The 16,826-nt window shown below is 43.8% G+C and overlaps 1 protein-coding gene across 14 annotated transcripts in view; it reads right to left on the reverse strand.

Moving 5' to 3' along the window:
• The window catches only part of TEX14 (testis expressed 14, intercellular bridge forming factor), a 150,091-nt gene that overhangs the window by 16,172 nt on the left and 117,093 nt on the right, over positions 1–16,826 (reverse strand). For 9 of the 14 annotated variants that reach the window (XR_009491533.1, XM_024980173.2, XM_059878068.1 and 6 more), the window contains 8 exons: positions 14,301–14,426; positions 14,010–14,098; positions 12,916–13,185; positions 12,027–12,127; positions 9,809–9,937; positions 8,351–8,417; positions 3,984–4,065; positions 83–217 (listed from right to left, as the gene is read on the reverse strand). Coding sequence is in view for 13 of the 14 variants with exons in the window: in XM_024980173.2 (XP_024835941.1) it covers positions 83–217; positions 3,984–4,065; positions 8,351–8,417; positions 9,809–9,937; positions 12,027–12,127; positions 12,916–13,185; positions 14,010–14,098; positions 14,301–14,426 (999 nt within the window). In the remaining variant the exon portion in view is untranslated. The remainder of the gene's footprint in view (positions 1–82; positions 218–3,983; positions 4,066–8,350; positions 8,418–9,808; positions 9,938–12,026; positions 12,128–12,915; positions 13,186–14,009; positions 14,099–14,300; positions 14,427–16,826) is intronic. The other 5 variants (NM_001192568.1, XM_024980177.2, XM_059878075.1 and 2 more) reach the window with 3 other exon arrangements.

Consider the following 16,826-nt stretch of genomic DNA (forward strand, 5'->3'; position numbering starts at 1 on the left):
ATCACAGCAGCTTTTTGGTGAAAGGAGAAACAGGCTCACGTTACATGTATACATAAAAATAGAAGAACACAGAAACTCTTACAAATAAGAAAACACCATTTCCCTAAAACCAAGACTTTGCACAGAATCCTTAAGTAATTTCTGGTGGCCATACATATCTTTCTCTTTCACTTCCTTTGGTGGCTCCTTTAATGTCTCATCTTGTTCGCCTTCAGGACTGTTAAGAGAGAAAGTGAGAAGATGACATAAATCTTCTGTCAGCAGAGTGCAACAACGTGGGCCAAGGGCAGTGTGAGAGGCCGTGGGAAGGACACTGAGCCCAGAGTGAAAAGGGAGGGCTCCAATCCTAACTCTGCTACTGATGAGCCACATGTGCACACGCATATCTGGGCCTCTGTTTCCTCTTCAGAGACTAAATAAATACTCTCGATGCTTTAGAGCTGTGGTGTTGGAGAAGATTCTTGAGAGTCCCTTGGACTGCAAGGAGATCCAACCAATCCATTCTAAAGGAAATCAGTCCTGAATATTCATTGGAAGGACTGATGCTGAAGCTGAAACTCCAATACTTTGGCACCTGATGTGAAGAACTGACTCACTGGAAAAGACCCTGATGCTGGGAAAGATTGAAGGCGGGAGGAAAAGGGGATGACAGAGGATGAGATGGTTGGATGGCATCACCGACTCAATGGACATGAGTCTGAGTAAGCTCTGGGAGTTGGTGATGGACAGGGAGGCCTGGTGTGCTGCAGTCCATGGGGTCGCAAAGAGTCGGACAGGACTGAGCAACTGAACTGAACTGAAAGGTCAGCCCACCTGAAATCAGCCTATGATGCTACTAGCTGAGCAAGCTCCTGAGGAAGTCAATGGAGTACTTTGCTGGGGATGGAGCTTGGAGCAAGAGGCACAGCCACGGGGCCTCACCAACTGTGAGGCAGCTTCCTGGCATGGAGGATCAGGGGAGGCCAAGAAAGGCTTGTGTCAAAGAAAGGCTAGAAAAGAATTCTGAAGACAAAGTTGACTTGTTTCTATTTTAACCAATATTTAAGATACATTTTCAATACTCAAAACACAAACTATAAGCCATATCTCATGCTGTTGCTGCTACTGCTACTAAGTCACTTCAGTCATGTCTGACTCTGTGCGACCCCATAGACGGCAGCCCACTAGGCTCCCCCGTCCCTGGGATTCTCCAGGCAAGAACACTGGAGTGGGCTGCCATTTCCTTCTCTAAGATCTCATGCTAAATCCTCCCAAATGTTCCCATATTTCTAATCTTTGTAGCAATCGCTTTGAGACCAGTGGTATAAAGGAAAGAGAATGGATTTTGGATTGGGTTGTGACTATTAATTCATTCAAAAAATATTTCTTCTTCTGAGCACAACATAGGACAGTGCTTTCTGGTCCTCCTAATTTACATAAATGACCATATTGCTTGCTTTAACCAGTGAAATGGAAGTGAAAGTGATGTGATTCACTTTGGGGCAGAAACTTTTAAAAGTCCAGTGCACAAGTCACTATGTTCTCTTTTTCCTGCCTCAGCAAGAAAGGAAGCATAAAGATGGAGTCTCCCGCACTGTGGATTTCCAAGAGAGAGTAATACAGCACAGAACACTTCTGGCCAATCCCTGATGGACATGGAACATGAACACGAAAGCAGTTTTTGTTGTTGTAAGTCACTAGAATCTGGGGGCTGTGTGCTACATACATTAAGTAGCTCAGCTGGTAAAGAATTCGCCTGCAATGCAGGAGACCCCAATTCGATTCCTGGGTCAGGAAGATCCACTGGAGAAGGGATAGGCTACACACTCCAGTATTCTTGGGCTTCCCTGGTGGCTCAGACGGTAAAGAATCCGCCTGCAATGCAGGAGACCTGGATTTGATCCCTGGTTGGTAAGATCCCCGGAGAAGGGAAAGGCTACCCACTCCAATATTCTTGCCTGGAGAATTCCATGGACAAAGGAACCTGAAAGGCTACAGTCCATGGGGCCACAGAGTTGGACACAAATGAGCAACTAACACACACACACAACTAGAAGAGAAATTTGACCAAGGTCGTACAGTTAGAAAAGCAAAGTCAAGATCTGGATACAGATGACAGCTCCTTTTCATGACCCTTCACAATTCTGCTGAACAAGTCCTAACAAATCTAAGCTGCCTAAAGCTTATTGTTATAACATGGTGGCTATTATATTTGAAGAAGAGCAACATATAAATATGGGGCATTGAGATACCAAGGGAACATTTCATGCAAAGATGGGCTCGATAAAAGACAGAAATGGTATGGACCTAACAGAAGCAGAAGATATTAAGACGAGGTAGCAAGAATATACAGAAGAACTGTACAAAAAAGATCTTCACAACCCAGATAATCACGATGGTGTGATCACTCACCTAGAGCCAGACATCCTGGAATGTGAAGTCAAGTGGGCCTTAGAAAGCATCACTACGAACAAAGCTAGTGGAGGTGATAGAATTCCAGTTGAGCTATTTCAAATCCTGAAAGACGATGCTGTGAAAGTGCTGCACTCAATATGCCAGCTAATTTGGAAAATTCAGCAGTGGCCACAGGACTGGAAAAGGTCAGTTTTCATTCCAATCCCAAAGAAAGGCAATGCCAAAGAATGCTCAAACTACCACACAATTGCACTCATCTCACACACTAGTAAAGTAATGCTCAAAATTCTCCAAGCCAGGCTTCAGCAGTACGTGAACTGTGAACTTCCAGATGTTCAAGCTGGTTTTAGAAAAGGCAGAGGAACCAGAGATCAAATTGCCAACATCCGCTAGATCATCGAAAAAGCAAGAGAGTCCCAGAAAAACATCTATTTCTGCTTTATTGACTATGCCAAAGCCTTTGACTGTGTGGATCACAAGAAACTGCGGAAAATTCTGAAAGAGATGGGAATACCAGACCACCTGACCTGCCTCCTGAGAAATCTGTATGCAGGTCAGAAAGCAACAGTTAGAACTGGACATGGAACAACAGACTGGTTCCAAATAGGAAAAGGAGTATGTCAAGGCTGTATATTGTCACCCTGATTATTTAACTGATATGCAGAGTACATCATGAAAAACGCTGGGCTGGAAGAAGCACAAGCTGGAATCAAGATTGCTGGGAAAAATATCAATAACCTCAGATATGCAGATGACACCACCCTTATGGCAGAAAGTGAAGAGGAACTCAAAAGCCTCTTGATGAAAGTTAAAGAGGAGAGTGAAAAAGTTGGCTTAAAGCTCAACATTCAGAAAACTAAGATCATGACATCCAGTCCCATCACTTCATGGCAAAGAGATGGGGAAACAGTGGAAACAGTGTCAGACTTTTTTTTGGGCTCCAAAATCACTGCAGATGGTGATTGCAAACATGAAATTAAAAGACGCTTATTCCTTGGAAGGAAAGTTATGACCAACCTAGATAGCATATTCAAAAGCAGAGACATTACTTTGCCAACAAAGGTCTGTCTAGTCAAGGCTATAGTTTTCCCAGTGGTCGTGTATGGATGTGAGAGTTGGACTGTGAAGAAAGCTGAGCTCCAAAGAATTGATGCTTTTGAACTGTGGTGTTGGAGAAGACTCTTGAGAGTCCCTTGGACTGCAAGGAGATCCAACCAGTCCATTCTAAAGGAGATCAGCCCTGGGTGTTCTTTGGAAGGAATGATGCTAAAGCTGAAACTCCAGTACTTTGGCCACCTCATGCGAAGAGTTGGCTCGTTGGAAAAGACTCTGATGCTGGGAGGGACTGGGGGCAGGAGGAGAAGGGGACGACAGAGGATGAGATGGCTGGATGGCATCACTGACTCGATGGACGTGAGTTTGAGTGAACTCCGGGAGTTGGTGATGGAGGGAGGCCTGGCATGCTGCAATTCATGGGGTCACAAAGAGTTGGACACGACTGAGTGACTGAACTGAACTGAACTGAACTGAACCATCAATTAACATTACTTCTATGAGTCTTAAACTGTGAATAAAATAATGGCATATACCTTCGTATAGGTTGGAATTGAGACTTGGTCAAAATTTCAGAGTTCTTTCCAAGGTTTTTTCTCATTTGGAACTTTTCTTCACCTGAAAGAATAAAGTAAACGCATTTTTAATAAATTTTTGCAAACCCAGATTATGATTTTCATTCTCTGGAGTTTTCTTGGTCTGGTCTAGAATAATAAATAATCTACATAAACAAAGTGTTTCCTAATTGGGCTTGGATTGAGTACTGTAGAAGAGGTTTTTGCTCTGAAAGTTTATTTTCCTTGCTCAGAGGGGACAACTATATTCTGACACTCAGAATACAATCAAGCCATTTACTGGCTTTTCAGTTATAGCCGCACAGTTACTTCCGGAGACAAATGGTGTTTTGTCTTTTCAGGAAGGCAAACTGACCTGATTCCTGTCAACAGACACCAGGGGGCGTTGAAACCAAGAACTGTTTGTTCATTGAAGATTCCAAGCAGAAAAGACCATTAGCTGGGCATTCCCAGGATGCTAACTGTGTCTCTTGGCCACCAAACACCACTTAAAGACTGGGGGTGGGGTCCTGAGTACTAATGAGCTAATTCAACTGTCTTCTGTTCTCCTTGGCCTCAAGCATCTCAAGTCCTCCCCAATTCTCAGGAAGATACTTTGTAGGCCTCTGGGCACACAGGACCAGTATCCAATTTTCCTTCCCACATTATACAGCTCTGGTTTATGGAGAAGTGGACACACAGGCTAGCCTGCCCTATTGGCAAATGCTCACGATCCCCCTGCCATTCTTTAGGTCCAGAAGGTGGCCTGGTAGGCAATGGCAGGCCCACTATAAAAGTACCGCCTTTAGCAAAAGCCAAGATACTGATAAAACCATTTGAATGCAGAGTTCCAAAGAATAGCAAGGAGAGATATGAAAGCCTTCCTCAGCGATCAATGCAAAGAAATAGAGGAAAACAGAATAGGAAAGACTAGAGATCTCTTCAAGTAAATTAGAGACACCAAGGGAACATTTCATGCAAAGATAGACACAGTGAAGGACAGAAATGGTATGGACCTAACAGAAGCAGAAGATATTAAGAAGAGGTGGCAAGAATACACCAAAAGCTGTACAAAAAAGACCTTCATGACCCAGATAGTCACGATGATGCGATCACTCACCTAGAGCCAGACATCGTGGAATGCGCAATCAAGTGGGTCTTAGGAAGCATCACTACGCACAAAGCTAGTGGAGGTGATGGAATTCCAGTTGAGCTATTTCAAATCCTAAAAGATGATGCTGTGAAAATGCTACGCTCAATATGCCAGCAAATTTGGAAAATTCAGCAGTGGCCACAGGACTGGAAAAGGTCAGTTTTCATTCCAATTCCAAAGAAAGGCAATGCCAAAGAATGTTCAAATTACCCCATAACGGCACTCATCTCATGCTAGTGAAGTAATGCTCAAAATTCTCCAAGCCAGGCTTCAGCAATATGTGAACCATGACCTTCCAGATGTTTAAGCTGGATTTAGAAAAGGCAGAGGAACCAGAGATCAAATTGCCAACATCCGCTGGATCATCGAAAAAGCAAGAGAGTTCCAGAAAAACATCTGCTTTATTGACTATGCCAAAGCCTTTGACTGTGTGGATCACAATAAACTGCAGAAAATTCTGAAAGAGATGGGAATACCAGACCACCTGACCTGCCTCCTGAGAAATCTGTATGCAGGTCAAGAAGCAACAGTTAGAACCGGATGTGGAACAACAGACTGGTTCCAAATAGGAAAAGGAGTATGTCAAGGCTGTATATTGTCACCCTGATTATTTAACTTCTGTGTAGAGTACATCATGTGAAATGCTGGACTAGATGAAGCACAAGCTAGAATCAAGATTGGGAGAAATATCAATAACCTCAGATATGCAGATGACACCACCCTTATGGCAGAAAGCAAAGAACTAAAAAGCCTGTTGATAAAAGTGAGAGAGGAGAGTCAAAACATTGGCTTAAAACTCAACATTCGGAAAACTAAGATCATGGCATCTGGTCCCATCACTTCATGGCAAATAGATGGGGAAACAGTGGAAACAGTGATAGACTTTATTTTGGGGGGGGGGCCAAAATCATTGCAGATGGTGACTGCAGTCATGAAATTAAAAGATGCTTGCTTCTTGGAAGAAAAGTTATGACCAACCTAGATAGCATATTAAAAAGCAGAGACATTACTTTGCCAGCAAAGGTCCATCTAGTCAAAGCTATGGTTTTTCCAGTAGTCCAGTGGTCATGTATGGATGTGAAAGTTGGACTATAAAGAAAGCTGAGCACCAAAGAATTGATGCTTTTGAACTGTGGTGTTGGAGGAGACTCTTGAGAGTCCCTTGGTGAGCAAGGAGGTCCAACCAGTCAATCCTAAAGGAAATCATTCCTGAATATTCATTGGAAGGACTGATGCTGAGGCTGAAACTGTAATACTTTGGCCACCTGATGCGAAGAGCTGACTCACTAGAAAAGACCCTGATACTGGGAAAGATTGAAGGAGGGAGGAAACGGGGACAAGAGAAGGTGAGATGGTTGGATGGCGTCACCAACTCGATGGACATGAATTTGAGCAAGCTCTGGGACCTGGTGATGGACAGGGAGGCCTGGTGTGCTGCAGTCCATGGGGTCACAAAGAGTCAGACATGACTGAGTGACTGAACTGAACCGAACTGAAGACACTGAAACCCCACCAGTGGAGAAGCATCACGTTTCTCCTTCTTGCTACTCTCTTCAAACACCCTAGCAATCATAAATGAATTTCTAATAAGCACAATGCAGAGCTGGAGGGGAAGTTAGAGATTTGAGAGTCTAAGTCTCTCCTTTATTTTATACGAAGGAAAGGTGGGGCCCTGGGGTGGAATGACATGCCCAAGATGCCAAAGGTCATGCAGAAAAAAAATCAGCAGCAGAACTGGGCGTGGAACCCAGTGTGTATCCAACTGTTACCCCCGTTGTACTGCCTGGTATGGAGAGGATGCATATCAGAGCCATAGTGGGAAAGCAGGAGGAGAAGGGCTAAAAGGAGGAAACGGAGTGGAAATCAGAGGCTCTTCCACGTACTTCAGATGTTTGCAGCCAACTAGCCATGGTTTTCTGATCTGCCTGCTCCATAATTTCTCTCTCCTACTCACCCCTCTTTCAAACACAAGTGAAGTGGCCATGCACAGGTCAGGCTCACACAGAGAGTGAGTGATCATGGGCAGAGGCTCCACACAAAGAACTTGAGGGGCCAGAGACCTAGGTTTGGGAACTTCACATACATATTTTCCTGAGAAATTAACTGTTAATCTAAAAGCTTACAGCTTCTTAAAATGCTTGCAACTGTGAAGGAGGCCTGAATCGGGTTAGAGACGCAAGCTGGAGTATGCAACAGGAGGAAGGGGGTATGTTCAGAACCTAAACCTGCCCAGCCTGGGTTCAGACAGTGGAGACATGACCATAGACCGAGCTGCATGGTTCACGAGATGGATAACCCTGGTTTTAAAAACAGATGGTTACATGCCTTAGAAGAGCGAAAGTGCACAATTTTTAAAATGTCTGTATCAGTACCTGTGGTCCATTTATATCTTGTCTTGTGCCACACCCCAGCTGCTGATCCAAGGTTAACTTCCTGTGTAACAGGCAGCAATTGCTAAGTTATACAGAACCCAAGGCCCAGAAAGGGCACGATGTTATACTGACTGTAGTATTGGCTATTATTAACCCTTTGCTAAGATGTCATGCACGCAAAGGAAAATGATGGTAAGACTCAGTCTTCTGGAGTAGAGAAGGACACAGAAACCTAGTACTGGCTGTCACCGTGTCAATAACCAGCTGTGAGGCCCAGGCCAGTCCATCAGGTCAGCTCAGCACTGAAATCTAGGGAAAGAGACCACAAGGGAAAAGAGAAGCAGCAACTGCTGTAACGTTTGCTATATGACTGCAAGGTGGGGGGACTTCCCTGGTGGTCCAGTGTTTAAGACTCCACAATCACAAGGCAGGGGGCCTGGGTTCCATCCCTGGTCAAGGAATTAGATCCCACATTCCGTGACTAAAGAGTTCAAATCAGCAACTAAAGATTCTATGTGCCGCAACTAAGACGTGGCACAGCCAAATAAATACATACACAAATATTTATAAATAAATAAATGGCAAAGTTGAAAAGAATGCAAGGGGAAGTATATAAATAACATGATGTATGGATACCATGAGGCTAGTGAGCAGCTGGGGATTCATTCTAATGAGGGGAAATCACTGAGCCTAAGTTTTCTTATCTGTGAAATGAAAGATCTGGAAGGTTATCTCTAAGGACCTTTCCAGCTCTAAACATGTGTGATCCGACAGAAAGGGAACAGGAGGGATTCTCAAAGGAATCTGCCCTGAGGGCGTATTACCAGAGGCTTGAGGTCGGGCACAAGCATGTTGAATTCCTTCAAAGTCTTCATCAATGGGACTTGAGGTCTATAAAAGAAAGAAAGAGCAAAGAAAGGAAGTTCACTAGAGGAAGATACATCATCAAAAGATGGGGAGAGGATTTCTTGATGTTCTTAAACTTTGAAAATCTTTAAAGGTTCCTGCATCTTTTATAGAAAAAGAACAAACCTTCTTCACAGACATTAAGAATTTATTTGTACTATATGTTCCTCCTCAACAACAAGCCCTCCTCCACCTCCCATTGTGAGGTGGGATTGGGTTACTTTTCCCTTCTTTATATAACTATCCCCTCTCCTCACTCCAACCATCCAACAAAGATGTTTTAATTTCTGGGAGCTTTACTAGAAAAGCCAAAAAAGGTAGGAAAGATGGCCCAGGCTCTAAAGCTACTCTATGGGGTGAGAAGTCAGAACACTGGTTCCTTTGAGGAGAGGAGTGGGTGGGAGGAAACACAAGGTCTTCTAGGGGATCAGGAATGTTCTATTTCTTGATTTAGGTACTGGCTCCATGAGTGTGTTCAGCATGTAAAAGTTCATGATCTGTACCCTAAAGATGTGTGTAGTTTTCCCTGTTACCCTTTTTATATACATGTACATATATACATATATAAACTTTATATTTTTTATTAACCATTTTCTTAATGTCCCAGTCCACAGTAATATTAAGAATGTTCAAAAAACTGATTATGGAAAACTGCTCTAACTGAGTTTGCAGAAGTGCCGACAAGGGAGATCTATGCTTTTTGATGCATCACTGAATTCTTCCCGTCAGTCAAATGTGGTGATCGGCATGTACAATTCTCTTTTCTCCACTCTACCTTCCATATTGGTAAAGGGCCCCCAGAGGTGGCAGGTTAGGGGAGAGAGGAGGTAAAAAGTACAAGAGTAAATAAAAGACTCCCATGATTTTCATTTTATAAATGAAAATACTCTCTGCACAAACAGGTTCTTGCAAGAGCCAGGCACATCCCAGAGGAAGGGCCGTGTACTGGACAGCCTCACGTTCTCTGCGGACCCTGTGCCGCGCTGTTCCTGGCCCCCCCACCACTAAAGCCTGTCAGTCCCGGGCTAACTCCCTAGGCTGCTGTCACCAGTGCTTCTTCACGCAGAGCAGTAACAGCAGGCTGCCTTCTCTCCCCCCAAGAAAGGACTGCGAATTAAGCAACAAGAAGGAACAGGTTTTGAAAATGAAGTACAAAGTGCTGCACAAATGCAGGAACCACAATCCTGTGGTAAGACCTTCATTATGAAAAATCTTACTTTTCACACGTTTTTTTTCAAAACATATGAAAACACTGATAAATTGACAGGATATACTTTTACGTATAAGCTATTTTTCTTAATAAAAATAATTTTAAAGGAATAAAGCAACAGAGAAAGCTGGAGATGTACTTTATCCTGAACTTTGTAAATTTTTACCTCTAGAGCCAAATTTTCTTGAGCAATTGAGGAGTAAAAATATTCATGGTCTGGAGTTAAAAATTCATCTGTCATGTCTTCAGTGTCTTCAGAAGACTCTGGTGAACAAGTTGATTGTGCAGACTGACCCTATTAATAACGTAGGAAATCACTTTTCAGTTGGTGTTTATTGTAAACAAATCCCTTTAGAGCTGGCTGCAGTGTTAGTAACAGGGCATCTAAAATCACCCTGCAGTCGGGCTGATGCTCTCAGAGCCCCTCCCGCCACGTGTGCACTGCTGCCCTCCTTCTGCATAGCCAGTCATGAACCCCAGAGCAAGTGTGACAAATCACAGTCCTGAATCTCAACATCCTTACCTGCACAATGGAAGTAGGGGAGGATGGGCAACCTTTTTGCTCTGAAATTCACAGGAAGAAGAAAGGCCCTAGACAATTCAAGCTGCGGACTGAATTTACATACCCTGATCCCCACGGGCACAGACAGTCCATGTGCTGGAGTCAACTCTAGGCTGAGGCTGCTCAGACCTGGGACTCCTTCAGGTATTCCCATTTAAAGGCAAGAGAAAGAGCATGATTTTAAAAATAGCAATGCAATCTCAATAATAAAACAGGGATTTCCCTGGTGGCCCAGCAGATAAGACTCCATGCTTCCACTGCAGGCAGTGTGTGTTTGATCCCTGGCTGGGGAATTAAAACCCCACAGCCATGCAGCCAAAAAATTTTTTTTAATTTAGAAAAAAGGGAGAACTATTTAAAAAATGAAATAATTTAAAGTAAGTTACTGGGATTTCTCTGGTGGTCCAGTGGCTAAACACACTCCCAATGCAGGGGGCCTGGGTTCTATCCCTGGTCAGGGAACTAGATCCCACATGCTGAAATTAAGACCCAGCACAGCCAAATAAATACATTAATTAAAAGCAAGTTATTTCATCAGCATCTCTGCTCTGCTCCTTCCTTTTCTGCTACTTCTCTACGTCCAGCCCTCATTACCACGTGGCCAGACAGCTGGCTCCTTTCCTTACCTCCAATCATCTCTTTGCAGAGGTTTTGTGGTTTTTTTCCCTGGACACTGCCTTTGCCACACTTCCTCTTTTGTGCACTTAGCAGCTGCTTTCCTTGACCTCTCATATCAAATTAAAATTTCTCAGACAAGCCTGGCCTCCCACACCTTCCCCACTTCCCTGAAAGACCTGCTTCTCCAGCCAAGCCAGTATGCTTAATGTGGTGCGTCCTCCCAGACCTCAAGGGAAAGAAAGAATAAGCTGCCCTGTGAGTGGTCTGTGTACTGATTAAAATACAAAGGTATATTCTTTGAAAAGCCTCAAATGTTATCACAATTGGCTTTTTACATTGTTTATTCTCAATTGCTGTTTATATTCTTCCATGTCAATGGTGATTACAAATTTTGGTTCCTTACGCTGGCTGGACCATGGCCCAATTGCACACTTGAAGAATGCATTAAATCCCTGAAGCAAGGCTGTAACCCCAGCGCAAATGCTGGGAAATAACTGAATCCTAGGGGTCTTGCTGAGACATAGATTTCAGGCATGAACACACTCCTTCCACTGAGCTGAGAGCTGAATTTTGGTCTTAAATGACATCCCAGGCGAAGGTACTCTCATTGCAACCCTGGCCCTGCTTTTCCTACTTCAATCTGACTTCAGTCATGAGCTTTGGTAACTGACCTCACACTGAGCTTTACGAGGTGGTCTTTTCTACACAGTTAGACAGAAAGCTTGGGCTTCCCAGGTGGTATAGCAGTAAAGAATCTGGCTGGCAATGCAGGAAACACAAGAGACGTGGGCTAGATCCCTGGGTCAGAAGATCCTCTGGAGAAGGCAATGGCAACCCACTCCAGTACCCTTGCCTGGGAAATCCCATGGACAGAAGAGCCTGGTGGGCTACGGTCCATGGAGTTGCAAAGAATTAGACACGACTGAGTTACTGAGCGCGCACACAGACAGAAAGCTCAAGGGTCAGAGCTGAATCTAACACTGTGTTTTCCCCAAGCTCCAATATACACAGTGCTTTGAGCTGAACTAATTCAGAACGTATTAGACAGGGAGGAAAGACTTCTTCATTCATGTCAGAGACATGAGGGCACATGCTCCAACAAAAAAGAACTACTACAGATATTTCAATATCATAATACGTAACAACCCAGTTTTACCCTACTAGGTCTTTGGGTTTGAGTTGGCTCTCCAGCTGTATGACTTACGCTGTAAGACTTCTCAACAGCCACAGATGCATCCGAATTTGCTTGAAAGACTTCACTGTGCTCTGGCTGCTCATCTTCTCTGGGGGGCAGGTGCCTGATACCTAATGATTATAACACAATAATTGTCATTCAGTCATTTTTAAATGGCACGAAGGGGCAAAGGATAGTGTGAGAGAGGAGATGCTTGCATTTTCTGCCGAATGCAACCATGTGTCATGCCAGATTCTGTCCAGAGAGTGGAGACTGTTAGGTTAGCCTGGCTCTAGCACGTGGACGTGAATCATTCTCCCTTTTAAATACCAAAAAAATCCATTCTAAGATGAATGATAATTTTGGATGTACCTATCCTTGATTTTCAAACAACTGTGAAATGATATCTCATGCCCTGACTGCAAGCAAATTAGCAGGTGGAAAGATACAGCATGCAGTTTTCACCCACAAATCTATAATAAAGTGATGGCAGTAAACATCATTTGTCTCTAGGTTCCTCAGGCACAGACTCTCTGAGAGACGGTGGAATTTTTCTGGCCTAAAATGCAATGCAAAGAAGTTGGCAGTAGGGGGTGGCCTGCCACCAATGCCCTCTGGTAGAAGGTTCAATTCTTTGCCAGGTTAGATCCAGGAGCAGGGTCAGTGCATGGAGACTATTTACTCATTTGGACAAAGCAATCTGCTCCAGTAACAGAAAAACTTGCGAGTCTCTAGACTTTTTCACCTGTCTGAAGGACAGTGGGATTAGATGGGTGTGCTACTTTCGCCTGGAATTCAGGATCCCCGGATAGACAGGAAAGGAGAGAAGCCAAAGGAAATATTCTAGGAGCTTTACTTATTGTTGAGAGCTGACAACTTGATAGAGCTCACCTACCCCAACTCCTCCATCTGAACTTACTGGTGAAACGCTGAGGCCCTGACTGTCTGCCACGCTGGTCACTGCTGTCTGTTTGGCCACACTTGTCATTTCCTCCTGGCTCATCGCTTTTCTTGAGATAGTCTGCAGCTTGCTGCCAATCCATATGCTCGGAGACCCTAATGGGGAGCTGCGGCAGGGGGTCAGGCTCATTTTCAGCCTCACTGTCTAAAGCCACACCACTCCGAGGATGCCAAGGAGGTACTGTCAGCTGTCCAGTGGCTGCTTTTGCTGCCATTTCTTTCACTTCCGCTGGATGTAAGAGAAAGCAGCATTTAAAACAGCACTGTGAATGCTGGAAACAGAAGCTTTAGTTCCTTAAAGAGTTCCGTAATGGTTTATAGCTTATATTGTCACAATTATTCCCTTTTTAGAACTGCATCATCCTTAGCTTGGCTTGAAACAGAAAAGAGAAGAGAACTAATAACAGAGTGAGGGACAGGCAGACTTTCAGTTAGTTACAGCCCTTTATGCTGAATTAGACCAAACGGCAACAGAAATTTGTAGACAGACCTTCTCCCTGTAAAGATTTCGTAAGAAAATGACATGTGAAGCCCCTAGCCTGCAGAAACTAATGGAAGGCATTCTATTTGAGTTTCTATAGCCTTTCTAGACCAGACTGAGCTCATATTTTGGGAGTATGTATATATATGTGTGCATGTGTGTTTTCCTCAAAATTTTCTATCCTTTTTCAGTGTCACTTAGCATTACTATCAAAAAACATAGATGCTGTATTCTTTTAAGCTCATAAGATTAAACTGATACAAAAGAATAATACCCACAGGATAGGTGAAAGTGACACTGGAAGCTCTCTACCTTAACAACATTGTAAGAATCTATACCATGTATTTTTTTTACTACGTTTGTTACACAATATACATGTATACACATACACAGAGTGTAGAAAGATTTCCTATATAGTCCAGAGATTTAAAAAAGCACTTCTCTTTTACAGTTTGTAATCAGAAAGGTCTTACTTTTAAAATGGAATGATCTAACAAGAAAAGAATATGAGAAGACAGTAAAGATACTTTAAATTTCATTCTGTCCAACAGAACCCATGGCTTTATACTCACTTTTCCATTTTAAGTGTATCTCTCCATCATCTTTGTTATTTCGTGACTTTGCGTTATAGATTTCAGAAGACACAGATTGCATACTGATCCTGAATTGCATGTATTTGGGGGAAGAGGGCAAGTGAACACAAACACATCAGTTTACTCAGGTTCCTGACACAACCCCAAGTCCATGAGCCCACCCAGAGGCTGTCCCCTATTCTCTGAGCTGTTCTGAGGTTGCACTGACTCCTATGCACCACCAGGGGGCACCAGACCCCCTCCAACACTCAGCCCACAAGGCTGTACTACCTGGTAGAGTCCTGGCCAGGTTTGGATGAGGTGGGTGATCCCTGTGGGTGGCTTGGCACCGTGAGGAGTGCACTACTGAGCTGTGTCGTTTTGCTTTGAGGACTGGACTCTCTAGGCCTTCCCTGGCTAAGAAACAAAAGGACTGGTTTAGATGATCTTGAAATTCAGCTTCACAAACAGAACCCTGGTCCTTGGGCTGTAGCAGAGCAGAGCGTAGGTGATGGTTCAGTAGTTTCCTGCCCTTTTATCAGAATCCTCTGGTAACAGGCCACCCGCACATCAGTGATAGCGCAACAGCTAACACTTACAAAGATGGGCTTAAGGCACCAGGGACTCTGAAGATGATTCAGAGATCTTCATCCTAGTTTCACTGAGTTGTGGACCATGTCCTGCTACTAGTTAGCTGACTTTGGCAAACTTCAGTCTCTCTGCGCCAAGGTTTCCTCATCTGCACAAAAAAGAAGTCTCTTTTTCCTCTAAATATCCCGTGATTATATACACTTTATCACCTATTAAACTAATTCTTTGAAAATGTATCATCTAGGGGACTCCCTGGTGATCCAGTGGCTAAGTCTTCATGCTCCCAATGCCGGGGCCCAGGTTTGATCCCTGGTCAGGGAACTAGATCCCACATGCCACAAGTAGGAGATGCCATGTGCTGCAACTTAAGACCTGGCACCGCCAAATAAGATAAAGAAAAAGAAAACGTGTGATTTATGCATACATAAGAATCCTCTTTTATCTAGAATAGCCCAGTCTCCTGCTGTATCAGAGTGCAAAGAGAGGCTGTTGAACTAGAAATGTCATGTCTGATCAGCTTCTTTGAAGAACAATTTGGCAACAGCTATCAAGCATCTTTCGGAGAAGGCAATGGCACCCCACTCCAGTCCTCTTGCCTGGAAAATCCCGTGGATGGAGGAGTCTGGAAGGCTGCAGTCCATGGGGTCGCTGAGGGTCAGACACGACTGAGCAACTTCACTTTCACTTTCACTTTCACTTTCATGCATTGGAGAAGGAAATGGCAACCCACTCCAGTGTTCTTGCCTGGAGAATCCCAGGGACAGGGGAGCCTGGTGGGCTGCTGTCTATGGGGTCACACAGAGTCGGACATGACTGAAGTGACTTAGCAGCAGCATTAAGCATCTTTAAAATGCTCAAACCCTCTGTAACTCTGCTTCTGGGAGTCTATCAAGGACATAACCCAAAATGCGGAACAAAATTTACTGACACGTCACTATGGCCCTAGTCAAAACAGAAAAAAGAAAGACTGAAACAACTTAAAATTCAACACTGGGGGAAAAAAATAATGGGGAAAATTCAATTTTTCCCCATTTCAAACTTACAATTTCAAAGTAAGTTTACAGGATGTTTTTAATAACAAAGGATAAAAACGTTTTAATGTAAAGCAAAAACTCAGGATACAAAATTGCCTTCTTGTTTAGTCACTCAACCATGTCCTACCCTTTGCGACCCCATGGACTGTAGCCCGCCAGGCTCCTCTGTCCATGGGATTCTCCAGGCAAGAATACTGGAGTGGGTTGCCATTCCTTTCTCCAGGGGATCTTCTCCAACCAGGGATCGAACCAGCGTCTCCTGCATTGGCAGGCAGATTATTTACCACTGAGTCACCCAGGAAGCCCACAAAAATGCCTACATGTATATAATTTAAGTGATTTTGAAAGCACACAAAAAGCCTAGGTGGCCTGGCAGCAAAGCCTTCAGCCTCTCCCTTTGGCGCTGAGCAGGGCGGCCGCAGCTGCAGCTTCTGCCTCGTCCGCCAGCAGCTGCACCATCGCCCTGTCTGCCACTGTCAGTGATGTGCGTGCTAAACTCTCTGAGGCTGATTTGGTGGTTCTTCAGTTCATTCCCTTTGTAAAGGTAAAATACACTAACCTAAAATGTCTGGGCATGTTCCTCGATTCCCCCTTTGGTACATATTTAACTGAAGTGAAGAGAACAGCAAATTCTTGTCATTATTCTCAGTCACCACTGAGGGCAGGAATACAAAAATTTTTTTCCAGGAAGATGGACTTCAAAGCTGTGGATTAATGCTGCCTTTTAACCACAGAAAAGGAAAACTAAGTTCATATATGACTCTGTCCTGAAAAACATTAATTGCTCCATTAATAATTCTTCCTATGCAAAAGAAAATTTGTTTTTCCTAAGTTCTTAAAAACCCAGCATATGTGTACACTTTCCTTCTACTGAAGGAAAATTGATTTGTGCTGAAATCAATTCATTTCATCAGTCTGGCTAAAAATCAGAGTCTAAAAGGTAACGATGATATTGTTCAACTTCCTCCTTCTGCCCCCCAGAGTCAGTGACGCTTATTTTGAACAACACTGGTTTTCACATAGTTTGGTTTCTGGAGCCCTGGTGTGTGGGATACCTGGCACTTCCTTTTTTCAGGAAAGCAATCTGGACAGTTTCAGGAAGACAGGGTGCTCTGCTCTGGACCACTGAGGAGTTCTGTCTGGCTGACCTGCCAGCAACTTCACCTCTGACGTCTCCTGCGAGTCTCCATTA

Source organism: Bos taurus, chromosome 19 (genome assembly GCF_002263795.3).
Source record: "Bos taurus isolate L1 Dominette 01449 registration number 42190680 breed Hereford chromosome 19, ARS-UCD2.0, whole genome shotgun sequence".
Classification (NCBI taxonomy): Eukaryota; Metazoa; Chordata; class Mammalia; order Artiodactyla; family Bovidae; genus Bos; species Bos taurus.